This window comes from Malaclemys terrapin, chromosome 2 (genome assembly GCF_027887155.1).
Source record: "Malaclemys terrapin pileata isolate rMalTer1 chromosome 2, rMalTer1.hap1, whole genome shotgun sequence".
NCBI lineage: Eukaryota > Metazoa > Chordata > Testudines > Emydidae > Malaclemys > Malaclemys terrapin.
In genome coordinates, this window is record NC_071506.1 from 211,398,174 (window position 1) to 211,414,703 (window position 16,530).

General features: G+C 41.5%; 1 protein-coding gene across 2 annotated transcripts in view; it reads right to left on the minus strand.

Annotated features, from left to right (window-relative positions):
- Positions 1 to 1,650: 1,650 nt before the first annotated feature.
- Positions 1,651 to 16,530, minus strand: part of ANO10 (anoctamin 10) — a 233,759-nt gene continuing 218,879 nt past the window's right edge. For both annotated transcript variants that reach the window (XM_054019806.1, XM_054019805.1), the window contains one exon: positions 1,651 to 2,567. In XM_054019806.1, the coding sequence (XP_053875781.1) occupies positions 2,505 to 2,567 (63 nt within the window). In that variant the 3' untranslated portion in view covers positions 1,651 to 2,504. The remainder of the gene's footprint in view (positions 2,568 to 16,530) is intronic.

The following is a 16,530-nucleotide window of genomic DNA, read 5'->3' on the forward strand; positions in this document are numbered from 1 at the left end:
AGTTTGGTTCCACTGTGTGCCATGGAGTACACCAGTCTCTGATCAAGACACTAATTTTATTGTTGCAGTAATTTCACAAGACACTCAGTACTTCACCCAATTCCTACTTAGAAGCTATTTGAAAAAAGTACATCAATGTTTCATGTCAGAGCCTCAAACTCATAGTTTCCTTGTTCCTCTTCTCCCTTTCTCTAATAGCAATGGAGGAGCTTAGTCTACATCTGGTTAGTTTCTTGGTAACACAAGCTGTAGATCGCATGTTTCTGATGGTATTTACTATATATCTTTTCCCTCTACATGCAATTAACTACCATAAAAATGCCTTTGCCACACTCTAGGCACCCTTGCCATCAATGAAAAATGCAATCCCTATGCAACCAAGGTAATATAAATAAGAACACAAGAACGGTCATACTGGGTCAGACCAATGGTTCATCTAACCCAGTATCCTGTCTTCCGACAATGGCCAATGCCAGGTGCTTCAAAGGGAATGAACAGAACGGGAGAATTATCAAGTGATCCATCCCATCATCCAGTCCCCACATCTGGCAGCCAGCGGCTTTGGGACGCGCAGAGATATGGTTGCACCTCTGACTATCTTGACTAGTAGCCATTGATAGATCTATCCTCATTGAACTTATGTAATTCTTTTGTGAATCCAATTATACTTTTGGCCTTCACAACATACCCTGGCAATGAGTTCCACGGGTTGACTGTGTGTTGTTTCCTTTTCTAGTTTTAAACCTGCTGACTATTAATTTCATAGGATGACCCCAGGTTCTTGTGTTATGTGAAAGGGTTATTCACTTTCTCCACACCACTCATGATTTTATAGATCTCTATCATATCTCTCCTTAAATCAACAACAAATTGCCAACAAACCACCACTCACAGGGACATATTCCAAAACAAAATTATGCATTACTAATATTCACAAAAGAGATCTAACCCTTAGATCTTCAACTCTCCCCCAAATGTCTGTTCAAAGAGCTTGGCTTTGCACATACCAAAAACCTTAATAAATCTGGGCTATTTTAGACCAAAGTGGGGAATGAATTCCATAGCTGAAGGGTCTTCATGGAGAACACCCTGCCAGCAGTTCCCTCTCTTATATGCCAAGGGAGCCCCAGCTTCCACTGATCACAGCTGTGGCAGTAAAACAGAGAGAGAGAAGAGTAATCTCAGGTCATTTAGCACTTTAAAGATCCAAAAATCAAAACTTTAAACTCCACACAGAAGGCTCTACGTTAGCTTAATTGTGTTATTCTGTGATGAGTAGCCTTTGTCATGAGTATTTGTTATTTACAAATGTAAAAGTTTGCTGTGTAATGAAGTATTCAGGTGACAGGTTCTCTTGTGGTAGAATTTTGAAATATATCCAAGTCAGTGCAATTATCTTCATCAGATCTATCCAAATAGGATTGTGTAGCTAACATAAAAGTATTTCACATCCAGGGAAGTTGGCTCTGACAGAGATGAAAGTTGTATATCAATAGAAAACAAATTGACTTGAGGCCACATGACCAGAAGTATAGATTTTGAGCTTATTACCGTCAGAAAACCATTTAAAATTAGGAGAATTACATTTTCATGATATGCAAGAAAGAGTCAAATATCTCAGTACATGTGTGAAAGTATCAGACATACAACTATGGAGTGTTCATTTTAATAGCTCTGTTACTATCATTTCAGTTAACAAAAAGATCCATTAATACAGGACTATTGTTCTGAAGAACCACCAAATGGTAATCAGAGTTAATGCTAAATGAAAAGAATACACAATCATCGTTCATCTTCATAAACTACTAATCAGCAATGCCTGTTTCATGCCAAATGCTTTCTTACCAGCATCTGAAAATAATTTAATTGAGATTCTATATAAAATGAACATATTGTAATCTCATTTTATAGTATACATTTCCAAATAACTAGCTTTGTGATTGGTCCTATGGAAAAAATCAGACATCACACTATGTAATAAACAAAATTTAGATTAATTTCCTAGTAAATGCTGTGAACAGTGTATAATAAGCTGTCTTTGAAAAAAAAAAGATATGCCTTTGGAAATGATTAACTATTCTACTACAAGGACAAAAATGGTTAACAAGCATAAGGAATGGTACACTAAGAATTAAGTATACTAATATACCAGGCACACCTTCTCTTGAAAAGCTGCAGTTCAAGACTACATTTAGATCAGGATACCTACTCTTAAAGATCTGTTTCATATAATTTTGATATAATGTCCAGTTGGTTATGACATATTTCAACCAGATCTAGCATAAACTGGAGTGATGCTCTGTATTCTGTCTCACCAGACAACTGTTGAATATTCCATATGAAATGAAGAGGAAAAGGAAAGGGGAAACAATTTTTCATTGTGTCAAGCAATCAGTGTTGATGACCAAGTACAGATAATAGATACTATCTATTGAGTAATACATTGTAGAGTGCAAATACAGTAAGATTTTAAATACTTTAAAAGCATGTTCACATGCTAATGCTCAATTCATCTTCTTTTCTCCATGTGTTTCTTCCTTCAATGACTCGGCTGCAAGTTTCATTTGCTGTAGGAAAAAAAAATGGTGTCACTTGTTGCAGCGTAGTTTAAATGAAGCGAACAAAACAACGGAATCCGAAGGTAGAACTGAAAAAAGTATCACTTTGAATCTAATCAAATAGTGTTTAAATAGTGTTTAAAATGACAAGAAATAATTTTAAATTAATTCAAATTTGATTCCTTTGTAAAAAAAATGAAAACACACTGAGCTTACAGCATGCCTGAATTTTACAAGCGAGAGACCTGAACAGACAGTTTTTATTTGGTAACTGCCTGTCTTACCAGATCTGAACAAGCGCTCTGTGAGGCTGAAAGTGTCTCTTCTCTCACCAAGAGAAGCTGGTCCAATAAAAGGTATTACCCCATCCACCTTGTCTTTCTCACCAAAAGACATAGAGACTGACAGTTCAGCTTATATGTTAATTGTTTGCATGGTGAACAGTACTTATACAGGTCTATGGACATAAGCAAACTCCTTCAAATGGAGTTACTGAGCCCTAGAGGTACCGCATGTAGAAGATTAGTAAGGTCGCAAGTTGCAACACTGGAAGAGTATATCAAATTAAATCTATTCTTTTAATAACTGGCCATGTTTTCAAAAGGACTGTGTGAGGAGTTAAATAAAATTTTAGTATTTACCTGCCATTTATAATTTCACTGATTTTTTGAACCAGCATAGCACATTGATTAATTTCTCTTTGCTATAAAATCTATGAAAAAATATTTCATGGATGTATTGATAAATCACACATCTATACAACTATATATTTTTTAATGTTAGAGGTTTTTATTCTTGGAGAATGCATTATCTTTTTAGGGTGTCAATTTATGGCCTTTCTTTGCAAAATTAAAATAGGCAGTGAAGCTGTCCCATAGAACTTCTTTCCATTTAAACTAATTAATTAAAAAAAAAAGCTGTCTCTCAACTGCACCTAACTTTTTTGGAAAGTAGGTCTTAGATCTATCGTGTCCCTATATTTAATAACAAGGTTTCAATCTGCTCATATATCTATAATAAACATAGTTAAAACCTTGTTATGTACCACACCATAATATTTACTTCACCCGTAGTATTTCTGGCATTCTGTACAGTTAAAATGAGGAATAACACAGTAACTAGGCACTGCAAGTGTACCTACATTTCAACATTTGTTGCCCATTGTACAACTCATCCATGTTCTGTTTTCCGTAGTATGGTAAAGGGATTGTGTTGCTTGAAAGCTTGTCAGTTTAATTGATTAAAGTCACTATTTTCAGGGAATTGCCAGGCTAGCACCTCTGCCTGCTGATAGCTCAGAACCCTGGGAATCCGTACACTAAACTACCAGCAGGGCTGTTGCTAACAAGACCTAATTGTGCTCCTAGTTCTCCTCCTCCCATGAACAAGCCTGGCCCTTGCATCCTGACTCTATGCTGGCTTTGATTGCCTATTTGTTCACTTCTCCCACAAATGCCTTTCTTCTTTCTCCCATGTAACCTCTACCCCATGGAACCTCCCTCCCTAAACTAACCTGTAAAACCACCCCCCATCATCTTTTGAACTCCTAGTCAATACTCACTTCTACCTGACTACAGGGATCTTTCAACTAATAATGGCTAGGCAGAGGGCCAATAGACATTACAGATATTTTATTTATATTAATATTTTAATGGCATGACCAGATACAATCTAAATGTGCACACAACTAACCTATGTAACCTAGCATTCCGATCACCATTATCAGAAGTCCCTTAGTTCTACCTCTACTTCTGCCTCCATGTGTTGTAGCTGATGACCGTATTGTTTGTGTTTATGTAGCCATCATATCCTATGAACAGAGGCGAGAGAGCATGCCAATATCAGGGTTGTAACCAGAGGGGTAGCTTTGCACCTACATAATTCATGAAGAAATCTCTCACATTTAGGAACCCAAACGTGCAGTCTTGGTAGCACAGGGTCAAAAACTTATTTCTTTTCCTTTTGTTTTGATAGTTATATGACGCTTCTTCCTGGGCATATTTTCAGGTACGTAAAATGGTGACCATGAAGAAGAATTGTAACACAATAATCTTAGATAGGATGGAAAAATTAAATTATTGGAACATATTCATATTCTTTGTCATTACATGCTCCATTTCAAAAATGTGAATGGAATTTGCCTGTAGACTGAGCATCTGACTCCTGGCCAGGTAGTCTGAGGCTAGGTCTACACTGGGGGCAGGGGGTTGACCTAAGATACGCAACTTCAGCTACGCGAATAGCGTAGTTGAAGTCGGCATATCTTAGGTCGATTTACCTGGCCGTGAGGACGGTGGCAAGTTGACCGCTGCTGCTCCCCCATCGACTCCGCTTCCACCTCTCGCTGTGGTGGAGTTCCGGAGTCGACGGCAGAGCGATCGGGGATCGATTTTATTGCATGTACACTAGATGCGATAAATCAATCCCCAATAGATCGATCACTACCCTCCGATCCGGCGGGTAGTGTAGACGTACCCTAAAGGTGTTAAAGAGGAAATAGCAAGCCCCACTGAATATAAATTTTACTGTACTGAAGTGTCCTGAATATTGTACTGTATGTTTTTCTTGTAAAATTATTGAAGTTAATCTTTTTAAAAAAAGTATTTCTAGTGACAGGCTTTTGAGAGACCCTAGTGCTCAATGCATCACTATCATTGGAGGGCTCCCAATGTCCCTTGGAAAAGAGAGTTAAACTTCATTTTATTCAGTTCCTTTTCTTTGCCAGGCAATCTGCTGCTAAAATAGATGAATTTACTCCCTTGTAAAAATAAAATCTGGAAAGAGGGCAGTGGTGGTGATTTGTGTTATTCCTGAAGCTACAGTTAAGGTTTTGTCTCAATTACCAGAGAGGGCTCAACGTGAAGCAAGGATGCCAGGCATCAAAAATATCTGCTGAGGGAAGTTGAAGTCATTATGTGAAGCTTCTCAGTAACAAGACTGTATGATCAATCAAGAGTCTGTGGAAGCAGAAGGAGACTGGATGAAGCTGAGCCAAAGGAACTGTTCATGTACCACCTGCAGTTAACAGGTAAAGGTCTCATAATATCAGAAAAAACAGAATTCGTGCACGTATACTAAGGCAGTGCATATTGAGAATAAATTCCATAAAGATACACTGAAACAAGTAAGAAATAACTAGCTATTCTTTGGAGAGAAAGGGGATTGAAAGATATAGCCAAAGCAAAGAGAACAGATTGTGATGAACCTAAATGTGAGGAGGAAGGGGAGGGGAGAAGCTAGTTGTACTGAGTGGCATTTTTAGAATTCAAGAGTTCACAGCCTTGAACTTAGCATGACTTAATTCTAGACAATTCTACATACAGGGAAAGAGAAAGAGACCTGAACGTTAAAATATGGAAAGCAATCTCACGAGAAAGTAACTTTTACACAATCTCTAAAAGATTACCTAGCCATGCACTTCCCTAATCGTTCAATGAGTGTTTTGAAAACGCCAGTGTCCTAAAGTTTAAGCTGTTTTCCTTTTTTTTTAAATAATGTGTGATTTTATCAAATATGTAGAGAGTGGTATAAAGACAAGTGAACATATAACTAAGTGTATAACAGTACTGTCACAAAAACTGGAAATGAATAAGCTGCATGTGTCTGTAAAAAGCACAATGAATTTCTGATCGAAGCTGTGGGGGAATCAGTTGAAAATGAAAGAGGAGAGGAGAGACCTAGGTGTGTTAGTTGATGACAAGATGACTATGAGCCACCAATGTGATATGGTTGTGAAAAAGGAAATGCAATCCTAGGATGTAGAAGGCAAGATATTTCCAGTAGAGCTAGGGAAATGCTAGTGCCACAGTACAAGGCCCTGTATTGCGTACAGTTCTGGTTATCCATCTTCAGCAAAGAGGAATTCAAACTGAAACATGTGCAGGATGATCAGGGGAATGGAGAGTCTGATTACGAGCGAAGACTAAAACAACCTGTTTGTTTAACCTAGCAAAACAAAGGCTGAGAGGAGATATGATTGCTCTCTATAAACACGTATGGGGGAGGGAGAGGGTAAATACCATGGAGGGAGAAGAACTATTTAAACTAAACAACTATGTTGGCACAAGAACAACTGACTGTGATCATGGGTGGGATGGAAACAATTTAATTAATCTTAAAACAGAGCTTGATAAATTTATGAGGGATTGTATGATGGATTTGCCTACAGTGGTAGAGGGCTGGGCTGGCCCTGGAGCTTCCTTCTGGTTCATGTATTATGTTCCTAAAATCTCATTCTTCAGGGCTTCAGCCCATCAACTGTAGGGTTCAGGAGGGGAACCCCTGAGGTGTTCGGAATTTTTTTTTGGTCTTCTTTCTCTGAAGCTTTAGAGATGGCCACAGTGGCCTGGGACACTGGACAGGGTGGCCTGGTGCTCTGAGGTGGCACTTAGTATTCTCTGTCTCAGATGCTTGGCTGGTGTGTCTTGCTCATGTGCTTGGGATCTAACTGATCACGATCGCCATATTCGGGATCCAGAAGGAATTTCCCCCCATGTCAGATTGGCAGGTATCTTGGGGTTTTTCCACCTTCCTTTGCACAACATGGGGCATAGATCACTTGCTAGGATCATCTGGATACATCTCATGAAATCAATGCCTGCAGTGCAGGGTCCTCGGGCATTGGTACATCTCAGTCTCTCCCACTTCGCCTATGGCACACAATAGTCTCCAGAGGGCTGTAATACTTTGTTCTAATTTCAATTGCTGAATTTAGTGCGTGTGTGCTGGTGGTGTTTAGTAGTCTGTGATATACAGGAGGTCAGATTAGATGATCTAGAGGTCCCTGGCCTTAAACTCTAGGACACTGAAATTTTAGTTCACATTCTATCCAACGAAATTGTGATGCCAGGATTTATTTAATACAGAAGAACATTCAAACTTTGCCTCTTGTCTTTGCCTGCCTGCGGTCCAAATATGCCTAGCATGATATAAGCTAACTACAGTAAATGTATTTTTTTAAATTTCTATCTGCATTTTCATCCAGCCTATAAGCAAAATAAAATTAGTTTGCTGTACAAATATGTATTTGTTTTTCCCTAGCAACAATGAAAGAAAGGCCATAGCTGAATGATGGGATTCAGAGTCCCCTTCTGTATCCTTGCTGATTCATTTATTTAAATAAATGCCTGATTAGAACTAAAGGAAACTTAATTAAAGTGACTTCTACCTCTAATGTAAAAGCATCAGAAAGATACAGAGAACAGCAATTCTACCCAATTCATGACGCACCAAACTCAAAATTAATTCACTTACACGGAGTGATTTTCTTAAATTCTCAGCATTATTGACTCTAGTTTCTGTAATAAAAAAAAATATCCAGAAGTCTTTGTGCTGTTCTGGAGCTGTACATCCTGTACAAACTTAGCTGAATGCAAAACTCATTTTAAAATGGGGACTTCAGCTCTTCTGATCTAAGATACAGTACCACCTCTGCCACCAGTTCTTTATATATTCCGTAGGTATCAGGGAGGCTTAACTTCAATTCCAATTCCAATACTTCCTATGGATTTACAGGGAGATGGCTGAAGGCACACTGAAGAGAGTTAAGTTCAATGATCCAGCCAGGATCTTCAGGTCAGGTCTGTATGTGCCAAACAATGGAAAGTTCCTTAAAATTGTGGAGCTGATGGCTGAGTTTGATGCTGTACTCCAGGAGCATCTAAGAAGAGTCACCACCCAAGAAATGTACACACACCATTACCTTGAAAAAAAAATTCAAAATGAGATCATGCAGTTACTGGCAACAAAAGTCAAACAGAAGATTGTGGCAGATCTGAAGTCAGCAAGATATTACTCTGTTATTCTGGACTGCACACCTGACATCATCCATACGGAACAAATTACTTCAATGGTGTGTTTTGTAACAACAACAGAACCTAGTGAAAATGTCCCTGCAATGGTGACTGTCAGAGAGCATTTTCTGGAATTTATTGACTTTGATGATACTACAGGAGCTGGTATGACAAATGTGCTTCTTAAAAAGCTGGAAGATACGGGAATTGCGATAGCTGACATGAGAGGTCAGGGCTACGATAACGGTGCCAACATGAAAGGAAAGAACAGAGGAGTGCAGACACAGGTCCGAGAGTTAAACCTTCGAGTATTTTTTGTCCCATGCAGTTCTCATTCATTGAACTTGGTGGTCAGTGATGCAGCATCAGCTTCTAGTGAAGCTGCTGAATTTTTTAATGTAATTCAAAGTATCTATGTATTTTTCTCTGCATCAACTCATCAATGGCAAATTTTGAAGCAACATCTGGGAACATCCTCTCTGACACTGAAACCACTGAGTGCCACATGATGAGAAAGTCGAGTGGAGGCGATAAAGCCTATCAAACACCAAATTGGGAAGATCGATGATGCCATTGTTGCCATTATGGAGGATAATGCTATGACAGGAACTGTTCATGGGAGAAGAGTGGCAGAGGGAAATGGAATCACCAGAAACATACATAACTTCACATTTCTGTGTGGCTTAGTGTTGTGGCATGACATACTGTTTGAAATAAATGTTGTAAGCAAGAGACTCCAAGGTGTTGACCTGGATATATCTGGAGCAATGGAACAACTGGACAAAGCAAAGTCATACCTACAGTCTTACCAGTCAGATGAGGGATCTCAAAATGTTCTGAAGAGTGCACAGAAGTTGACAGAGGAACTTCACACTGAAGCTATTTTCCCACCCATTCAAGAATACAAGAGTCACTGAAGAAGACGACATTTTGATTACGAAGCACAGGATAATCCCATAAGAGACCCCAAACAACAATTCAAAGTTGAATTCTTTAACCAGGTGCTAGATTGTGCAATACAGTCAGTTGAAGAACGTTTCATGCAGCTCAAGGAACACAGCAGTATATTTGGGATGTTGTATCATATTCCAAAATTCCTCACTAAACCTGAAGAAGACCTACACCAGCAATGCAGGGCAGTAGAGACATTGTTGTCACATAACGACATGCGCAATATTGATGGGAGTGATTTAGGTGATGAACTGAAAGCCCTTTCAAGATACATTTCAGCAGGATCAAGCAGAAAGGACCATTTCCAAAGGCTGTTCTGGAATATACGTGCACAAATCAGATAACCACCCTCTTTCCAAATGCTTTTGCTGCTCTGCACGTACTTCTAACACTTCCTGTAACAGTTGCCAGTGGAGAATGCAGCTTCTTCAAGCTGAAGTTAATAAAAACACATCTATGCTCCACAATCACACAGGAGAGGCTGGTTGACCTTGCAACCATCTCAATAGAGCATGAGCTGGCCCAGACTGGGGACCTTCAGGAAGCAGTTCAAATCTTTGCAACCAAGAAGGCATGGAAAGCACCACTTTGATTATTCAAACAGATAAAAATGCCAGTGTTTACTATGCAGACAAGAAAAGTTACATTGCTGTTCAGGCGTTTGAAAGTTAAGTGTTACTTAAAATTTTTGAACAAGGCATTTTAAATTGTTAGTTCTCCTTTATTGGGGTAGGTAGCAGAGCAGTACCATGAGAGGAGTAGAACAGGAAGAAGGCAGAATTGAGACCTTTCAAAGTTTTGGCCCAAGCGAGGGGTCGTGGGGGCGTCATTTGAGCTCTCCGCCTCAGGTGCCAAAATGTGGTGGGCCAGCCCTGCAAAGGTGACATTTGTAGATTCCTAGACCAGTACACCAAGTCAAAACCCAGTGTCTTAGCTAACTTTTAAAAAAACAAGGGAAATGTCAGATACTCGCCTGTGGAGTTACTATCATGATGCTTCTCTATGGTGGAAACATATGTGACATCAGAAAAGTCCTCTTGCTCTACTGGAGTTAATAGGAGTTATTGGGTGCTTAGCACTTTTGAAAATCAGGATATCTATTCAGGACCTATATATGGAATTAAGAGCCTAACTATAGGCTCCTATTTTAAAAAAAAAAATTGTTCCCTGAAAATAAATATGATGCAACAATCATGTAAGCTCAGAGGCTGGGCACAACCTAAACTGGTATGTGCTCTGTCCTGCCACTATTGCTTAGAAGACCAAAAAAATGTGAAGAGCTCAGGGATTTCCACCTGTCTTGCCCTGGGTGGTTCTCAAGAATGAGAACCACCACGTCAGATGGTATCTTTAGAGAAATGAAAACATTAAACAGTATAAATAGAAAAAAGTAAAATAAAGTTTTAAAATATTCTATTTTAATAATCTGAGACATTCAGATAGGTGAGCACATTTGTTTTTAAAAAGTATTATTTAATATTGTCAGTGCTAAGCAAATCTATAACAAAAACAACAGCCTAACTCTCTCCTTTTACCTTTGAGAGCATGACATTTAAAAAAAGCCATGTTACTATTAAAAGTGGTTTTAATTTAAAATTTCTTTTACCGTAGTATTTCTACTTTATCATAATGAAGTAGGAGATATGTATTGTAATAACATTTGTTTTAAATTATCTGGTGAACAAGAAATAGCATCACATCCATCTAAAAGTTACAATAGGCAAGGAATCATAAATTAGCAAAGGAAAAGATCTATTAGGTCATTCGGTCCTTTCCCCTTCCCTGAGCAAGCTTGTTTCCCATACTATATTTCCCCTAAAGCATAATTTCTAGAACTTTTTGCAGTCTATTTCCTTTGGGGGACTATTCAACAATCTTATAGCTCTCAGTCAGGAAAACTTTGGCTATTTCTAGTTCTTAGATATTTTGCAAATTTTTGGAAGAAACCTATCGTAACATTTATAAAATACAGCCAGGGCTTGGCTGCAACTGTTTACAAACCAACAATAGCGCATCAAACACCATTCCTCCATTCATACAAGACACCTTCTGTAGTAAGAGGAGGCCCTGAGATATAAACCTTGGTATCAGAGGCCCGGTGTGAGGCCTAAGGCCTGAACTAAAGTAATGGTCATGACTTTGCTAACATAAAGCAAAGTTAAGCTGTGAGCCAGAGGCAGGCCCTGCTCACAGAAGCTGGCAAGGAAAGGGCTGATGCTGCAAAAAGAGACATACCTAAAAGGTACTGGACACCAGATATCAGAACATACACTATACTGGAACATTCCACAGATAACATGGAACAGGCCGACCCATCCCAATGATAGGGGCAAAAGGGTAAAATGATGGATAGAGTTGTTTTGATCGAACCAACATGTACAAGGTGAGAGGCGGCACCTTACTGCGTAGAGGGTTTGCACCTCAATACGTCAGGAGTGATGTATAACTTGTTTGTACCTGTGTATAAAAATGTATCCCTGGGGTGGTGTCTTTGTCCAGCCGAGGGGGCAGTGGAAAGTCCTGCCACTGACTGAGCTGAGTCCATTGCCAAGAGGCACTTTCTCGTAGTATGCCCGGTAAACTCAGTAATCTACGGGGAACTGCAATTGTGTCAGGGTCGCAATAAGCCTGGCCAAGGTGCCTTCGTACCTTACTAGACTCTGTGGTTATTGGGGGTTCTCGTCGGGTTTGCTGTGTCAGCTATCTGCAGAGCTGGGACAGCACACAGAAGGAACACACGCACGCAGCTGAGTGATATTAACATAGGAGAAAGCAGAGCACCACACCGGTAGCATCTGACAACACCTTCTACAAGGAGAGTTCCCACACTGCCAAGAGAATACTAATCCTCAACTTGGAAAGACTACTCCCTCAATAGATAAGAGGTCTCAACTAAATGCTGCGGTACTCAGTCCAAATTAGATACAGTCAGTTTATTCAAATTGGCTGTGGTGTCTTTATGATGTGGTCTGCATATACACAAGGGGCACATCTGCGGGTTACCAAACTTCCCCTTTTCATTTAAAGCACACAGTCAGATATGAATGGTATTTTTAGAGGAATATAACATAGTGACTAAAAAGCATGTATAAGAGAGAGAGAACAAACTTTGAATTGGCCTGCAGAGCAATTTTAAAAAAAAGGTAAAATATGTGAACTTTGCAGTTTAAAATTGTTTCTTTTAAATGGCAAAAATTACGGATGCTAACGTAGTTCTAAACTATAGTGTGATAAATATGTATGAAATGAATAGCATGTAATTTTTAAATATAATTTAAAATTACCAGTCTCAGGGTGAAATCCTGGCCCCATTAAAGTCAATGGCAAAGCTCCCATTGACATCAATCCAGACAGAATTTCACCCTGTTTACAAGGTTATATTAGGACAAAACATTTTATGCATGTTTTCCAATAAAATGGTGTGAGGGAAACCTCTTTTGCAATAGGCTGCTAGCTTCTTTGTTTGGAAGCTATGCAAGTGAAAGGATTTAGTGTTGTGTTTATATTTGTAAAGCTCCTGTCTGCCTGAATCTTTCTAGAACTATGAAGTACTTTTGTTAGTTACTTGAATAAGGCAAAGTGCAGTAATGGAATGCCCTAGATACAAATACTGTTACTTGATGTGCCTCTTTCAGTGCTATTTCTGCATTGCCACTATAACCCTCACAGAGAAGTTTCAGGCTCTCTCTGTCTAGCACTAGCAACTATTTTGCAAAGTTTTAGCATCTTGTGAAATTATGTTCTAGAGAAGACAGTGTTATGGATAGTTAAAGATTTTTAACAGCTACTGTCCCACGTCAAATGGGTTTGCATATTTTAAGTGACTGTGTAACATGAAGAACAGGCTGAATTAGGGTTGCCAGGAGTCCGGTTTTTGACCAGAATGCCCGGTCGAAAAGGGACCCAGGAGGCTTGGGTCAGCACCACTGACTGGGCCGTTAAAAGTTCAGGTTCCCTGCCTACCCTGGCACTGTGCGGATCCTGGAAGCAACCAGCATGTCTGGCTCCTAGGTACAGGGGCAGCCAGGGGGATCCCCCACCCCAAGCGCCGGTTCCGCAGTTCCCATTGACATGCTGGCCGCTTCTGGGAGCCACCTGAGGTAAGCGCTGCCCAGCCGGAGCTCGCACCCCAACCCCTCCCACATCCCAAACCCCAGCCCCAAGTCAGAACCCCCTCCTGCACCCTAACTCCCTCCCAGAGCCAACACCTCACACCCCCTTCCACACCTCAATCCCCTGCCCCAGCTCAAAACCGCCTGCCCCAGGTTGGAACTCCCTCCCGCACCCCAACCCTCTGCCCCAGGTCGGAATCCCCTCAGGCACCCAAACTCCCTTCCAGAGCCTGCACCCAAGCCCTGAGCCCCTTCCCACACGCCAAACCCCTTGGCTCCAGCCTGGACCCCCCTCCTGCACCCTGAACCCCTCATTTCTGGCCCCACCACCAGCTGGAGCCCTCACCCCTCGAGTACCCCAACCCTCTGCCCCAGCCCGGTGAAAGTAAGCAAGGGTGAGGGAGACCGAATGACGTAGGAAGGGGGGATGGGGCCTCAGAGAAGGGGTAGGGCACAGGACAGGGGAATCAGTTTTGTGCGATTAGAAAGTTGGCAACCCTAGGCTGAATATTTAAGACTCACAGCAGAAAGTAACATCTTTTATGGAGACATAGGCAAAATGCTGGTGTGTATACTTTACTTAGGGTTACCATACGTTTGGATTTTCCCAGACATGTCTGGCTTTTTGGGCCTCAAATCCTCGTCCGGGAGGAAACCCCAAAAAGCCGGACATGTCCGGGAAAATAGGGAGGGAGGAGCCGGCGGTGCTCGGCTGGGGGCCAGAGCTGCTGGGGCCGGGGGTGCTGGGGCGCTGGGCCGGGGGTCGCGGCCGAGGGCTGGGGATGCTGGGCTGGGGGCCATGGGTGCTGGGCCGGGGCCGGAGCCAGGCCGGGGGTGCTGGGCTGGGGCCGGGGCCCCGGGGCTGGGGGTGCTCGGCCGGGGCCCCGGGGCCTGAGCCTCTTGGCCTGAGCCGGCCGGCCGCCAGAGGAAGCCGCTCAGCCGTGAGGGCTGAACTGGGCTGCGCCGCCGCCTCCTCGCTCCCCCCGCCCCATCCCCATCCCCAACTTATCTGCTGTCTGCCTGCTTCAGGCTTCCTGTGAATCAAATGTTCGCGGGAAGCAGGAGAGGGGGAGGGGCAGGGGGCGAAGCATTCAGGGGAGGAGGTGGAGTTGGGGCAGGGCCAGGAAGGGGCGGGGCAGGTGCAGGGGCGGGGCTGGGGCCCCGTGGAGTGTCCTCTTTTTGGACACTTAAAATATGGTATCCCTATTTTACTCCAATTTTTGAGGTTGGCTTCAGTGCTTTTAAAAACAGGCTGTTTTTTTTAAACAATGTGTAAATGAACAGTCACAGAAAGAGAACAAATTCTATCTAGATCAAGGGCTGGATTGGAAAATAAGTAGCATTACTCTTTTCAACTCCCCCTATTTTCTTTTCTATTTTCAAAAAAGCTTTACTTCCTGCATTCACCACTCACCAAACCCATTACTTCAGCATTCCACAGCCACACCAAGTATATCAGGTCTTCCCACCTTTCTTACATATAGTATGACATGAAATTTAGATTAAACATTATCACTATCAAATGAGGATGTTAATAAGCATTTAAAAGATTGATATTTAATTGTAGTAACATTTAATCATTTATAGTTTTAAATGATCATTTACAATTATTAAAATTATAATAATTAAAATTCATATTACAGATTCTACTTCTAAGCAAAGCCAGTACACTTGTAAAAATGCCAGATACCATAATTAATAATTTCCTTTAAAAAAAATTAACTGTCTATGCCTCCTGTCACGGTGCATACTGTTCACTCACCTCTATCCATCGATACACACAATGATCACCATGTTTCTCAGACTCTCTTTTTTTGCTGTCTTTTTAATTGTTGTTGCTGTCTTTTATATTCTCTGTTTTTCCCTCGTCTCTCTCTCTCTTCTTTTTAAAGTTTTTTTTTACTTCCTCTCCTGCTCACTCCTGATTCCTTCCCCAGCCCATTTCCTGGTTGCTTCCTTGCCCTCCTAGCTGTACTCTATTCCTAATCCCTTGTTGTTCCTCCCAACTGCTCTGCATCCACTTACAGTAGTAGGGAAGGGTCAAATTCGGTGACATGAAAAGTATTGTGATCGCTCTGCTAAGCAGGACACTATGATTCCTACCAATCTCCTCTCCACTGCATATATCTTCCTTCTGGCCAGGCAGCGGGCAGAAACTTCACAAAGACACTGAACCAGGAAGTGACCGGGCACTTTTGAGAAGCAGCAGTGGCATGGCTAGCCAGAAGTTGCAGGGAAGAGAGATGCAGGGAGAAACCCAGAGGGAACTGCATACAGAGCAGTTTGTAGCAGAAGCCAGGGAACTGCTGTGGAGTAGGATGCCTCTGTCAGACATGCAGAAGGGACCAGGTGGGTGTGGGACTTATGGGGAGAAGCAGAGGTTGGACAGGAAGCCAGTGAAAAGGGACCCCAATGAGAGCTAACCCACTAACTGATCCTGGTCTGGAAACCTGCAAATTCCTATTTGCTTTGAATAGAGCCTGGACTGGAGAGGAACTAGGCCTTAAAAAAGCTCCAATCCTCAGATAGACTGCCCTCAGGGGCCCATACAAGAACTGCTGTTGATCGCTTTGACCTGTAACTATTTAAGCCACTGTACCCTAGAGTATTTGCAACCTTCCCTTTCTTGCCAGGCCTAGTAAAACACCCTTTCACTTTAGCCAAGTGTCTGAGTGGTTACTATGCCCCACCAGGGCTAGTGCTTTCAAGCCTAGTAAGCGGAAATGCTTTCAGCACTTGCTTTTGAATTGTGGTGCACAGTGCTGAGCCGCTATAACAATTACAGCACAAACAACCCTCTCCCTGAAGCCTATGCACTACTCCACTTCAAAGAGTGAAAACCGTTGCACTTTTCCTTCTCTCACTGCTCTGCTTATTTGCTCAGGAGTAGTGAGAAGGGAAGGAGGAGCAAAGTACAATGAAGATTTTTTTAAAAACTAAAAAAAAAAATCCCCCCCCAAACGTTTTGCTATTCTACTGTTTGAGCACCTGAGGATACATATATAGAAGAAAGTAGCAAACTGGATCCAAGAAAGAAGTGTTAGGTTATACAGACATACTGGCTCAATCCAACATGTGGTCTAGACAGACTTTCTTCATTTACATTAGTATGGATTA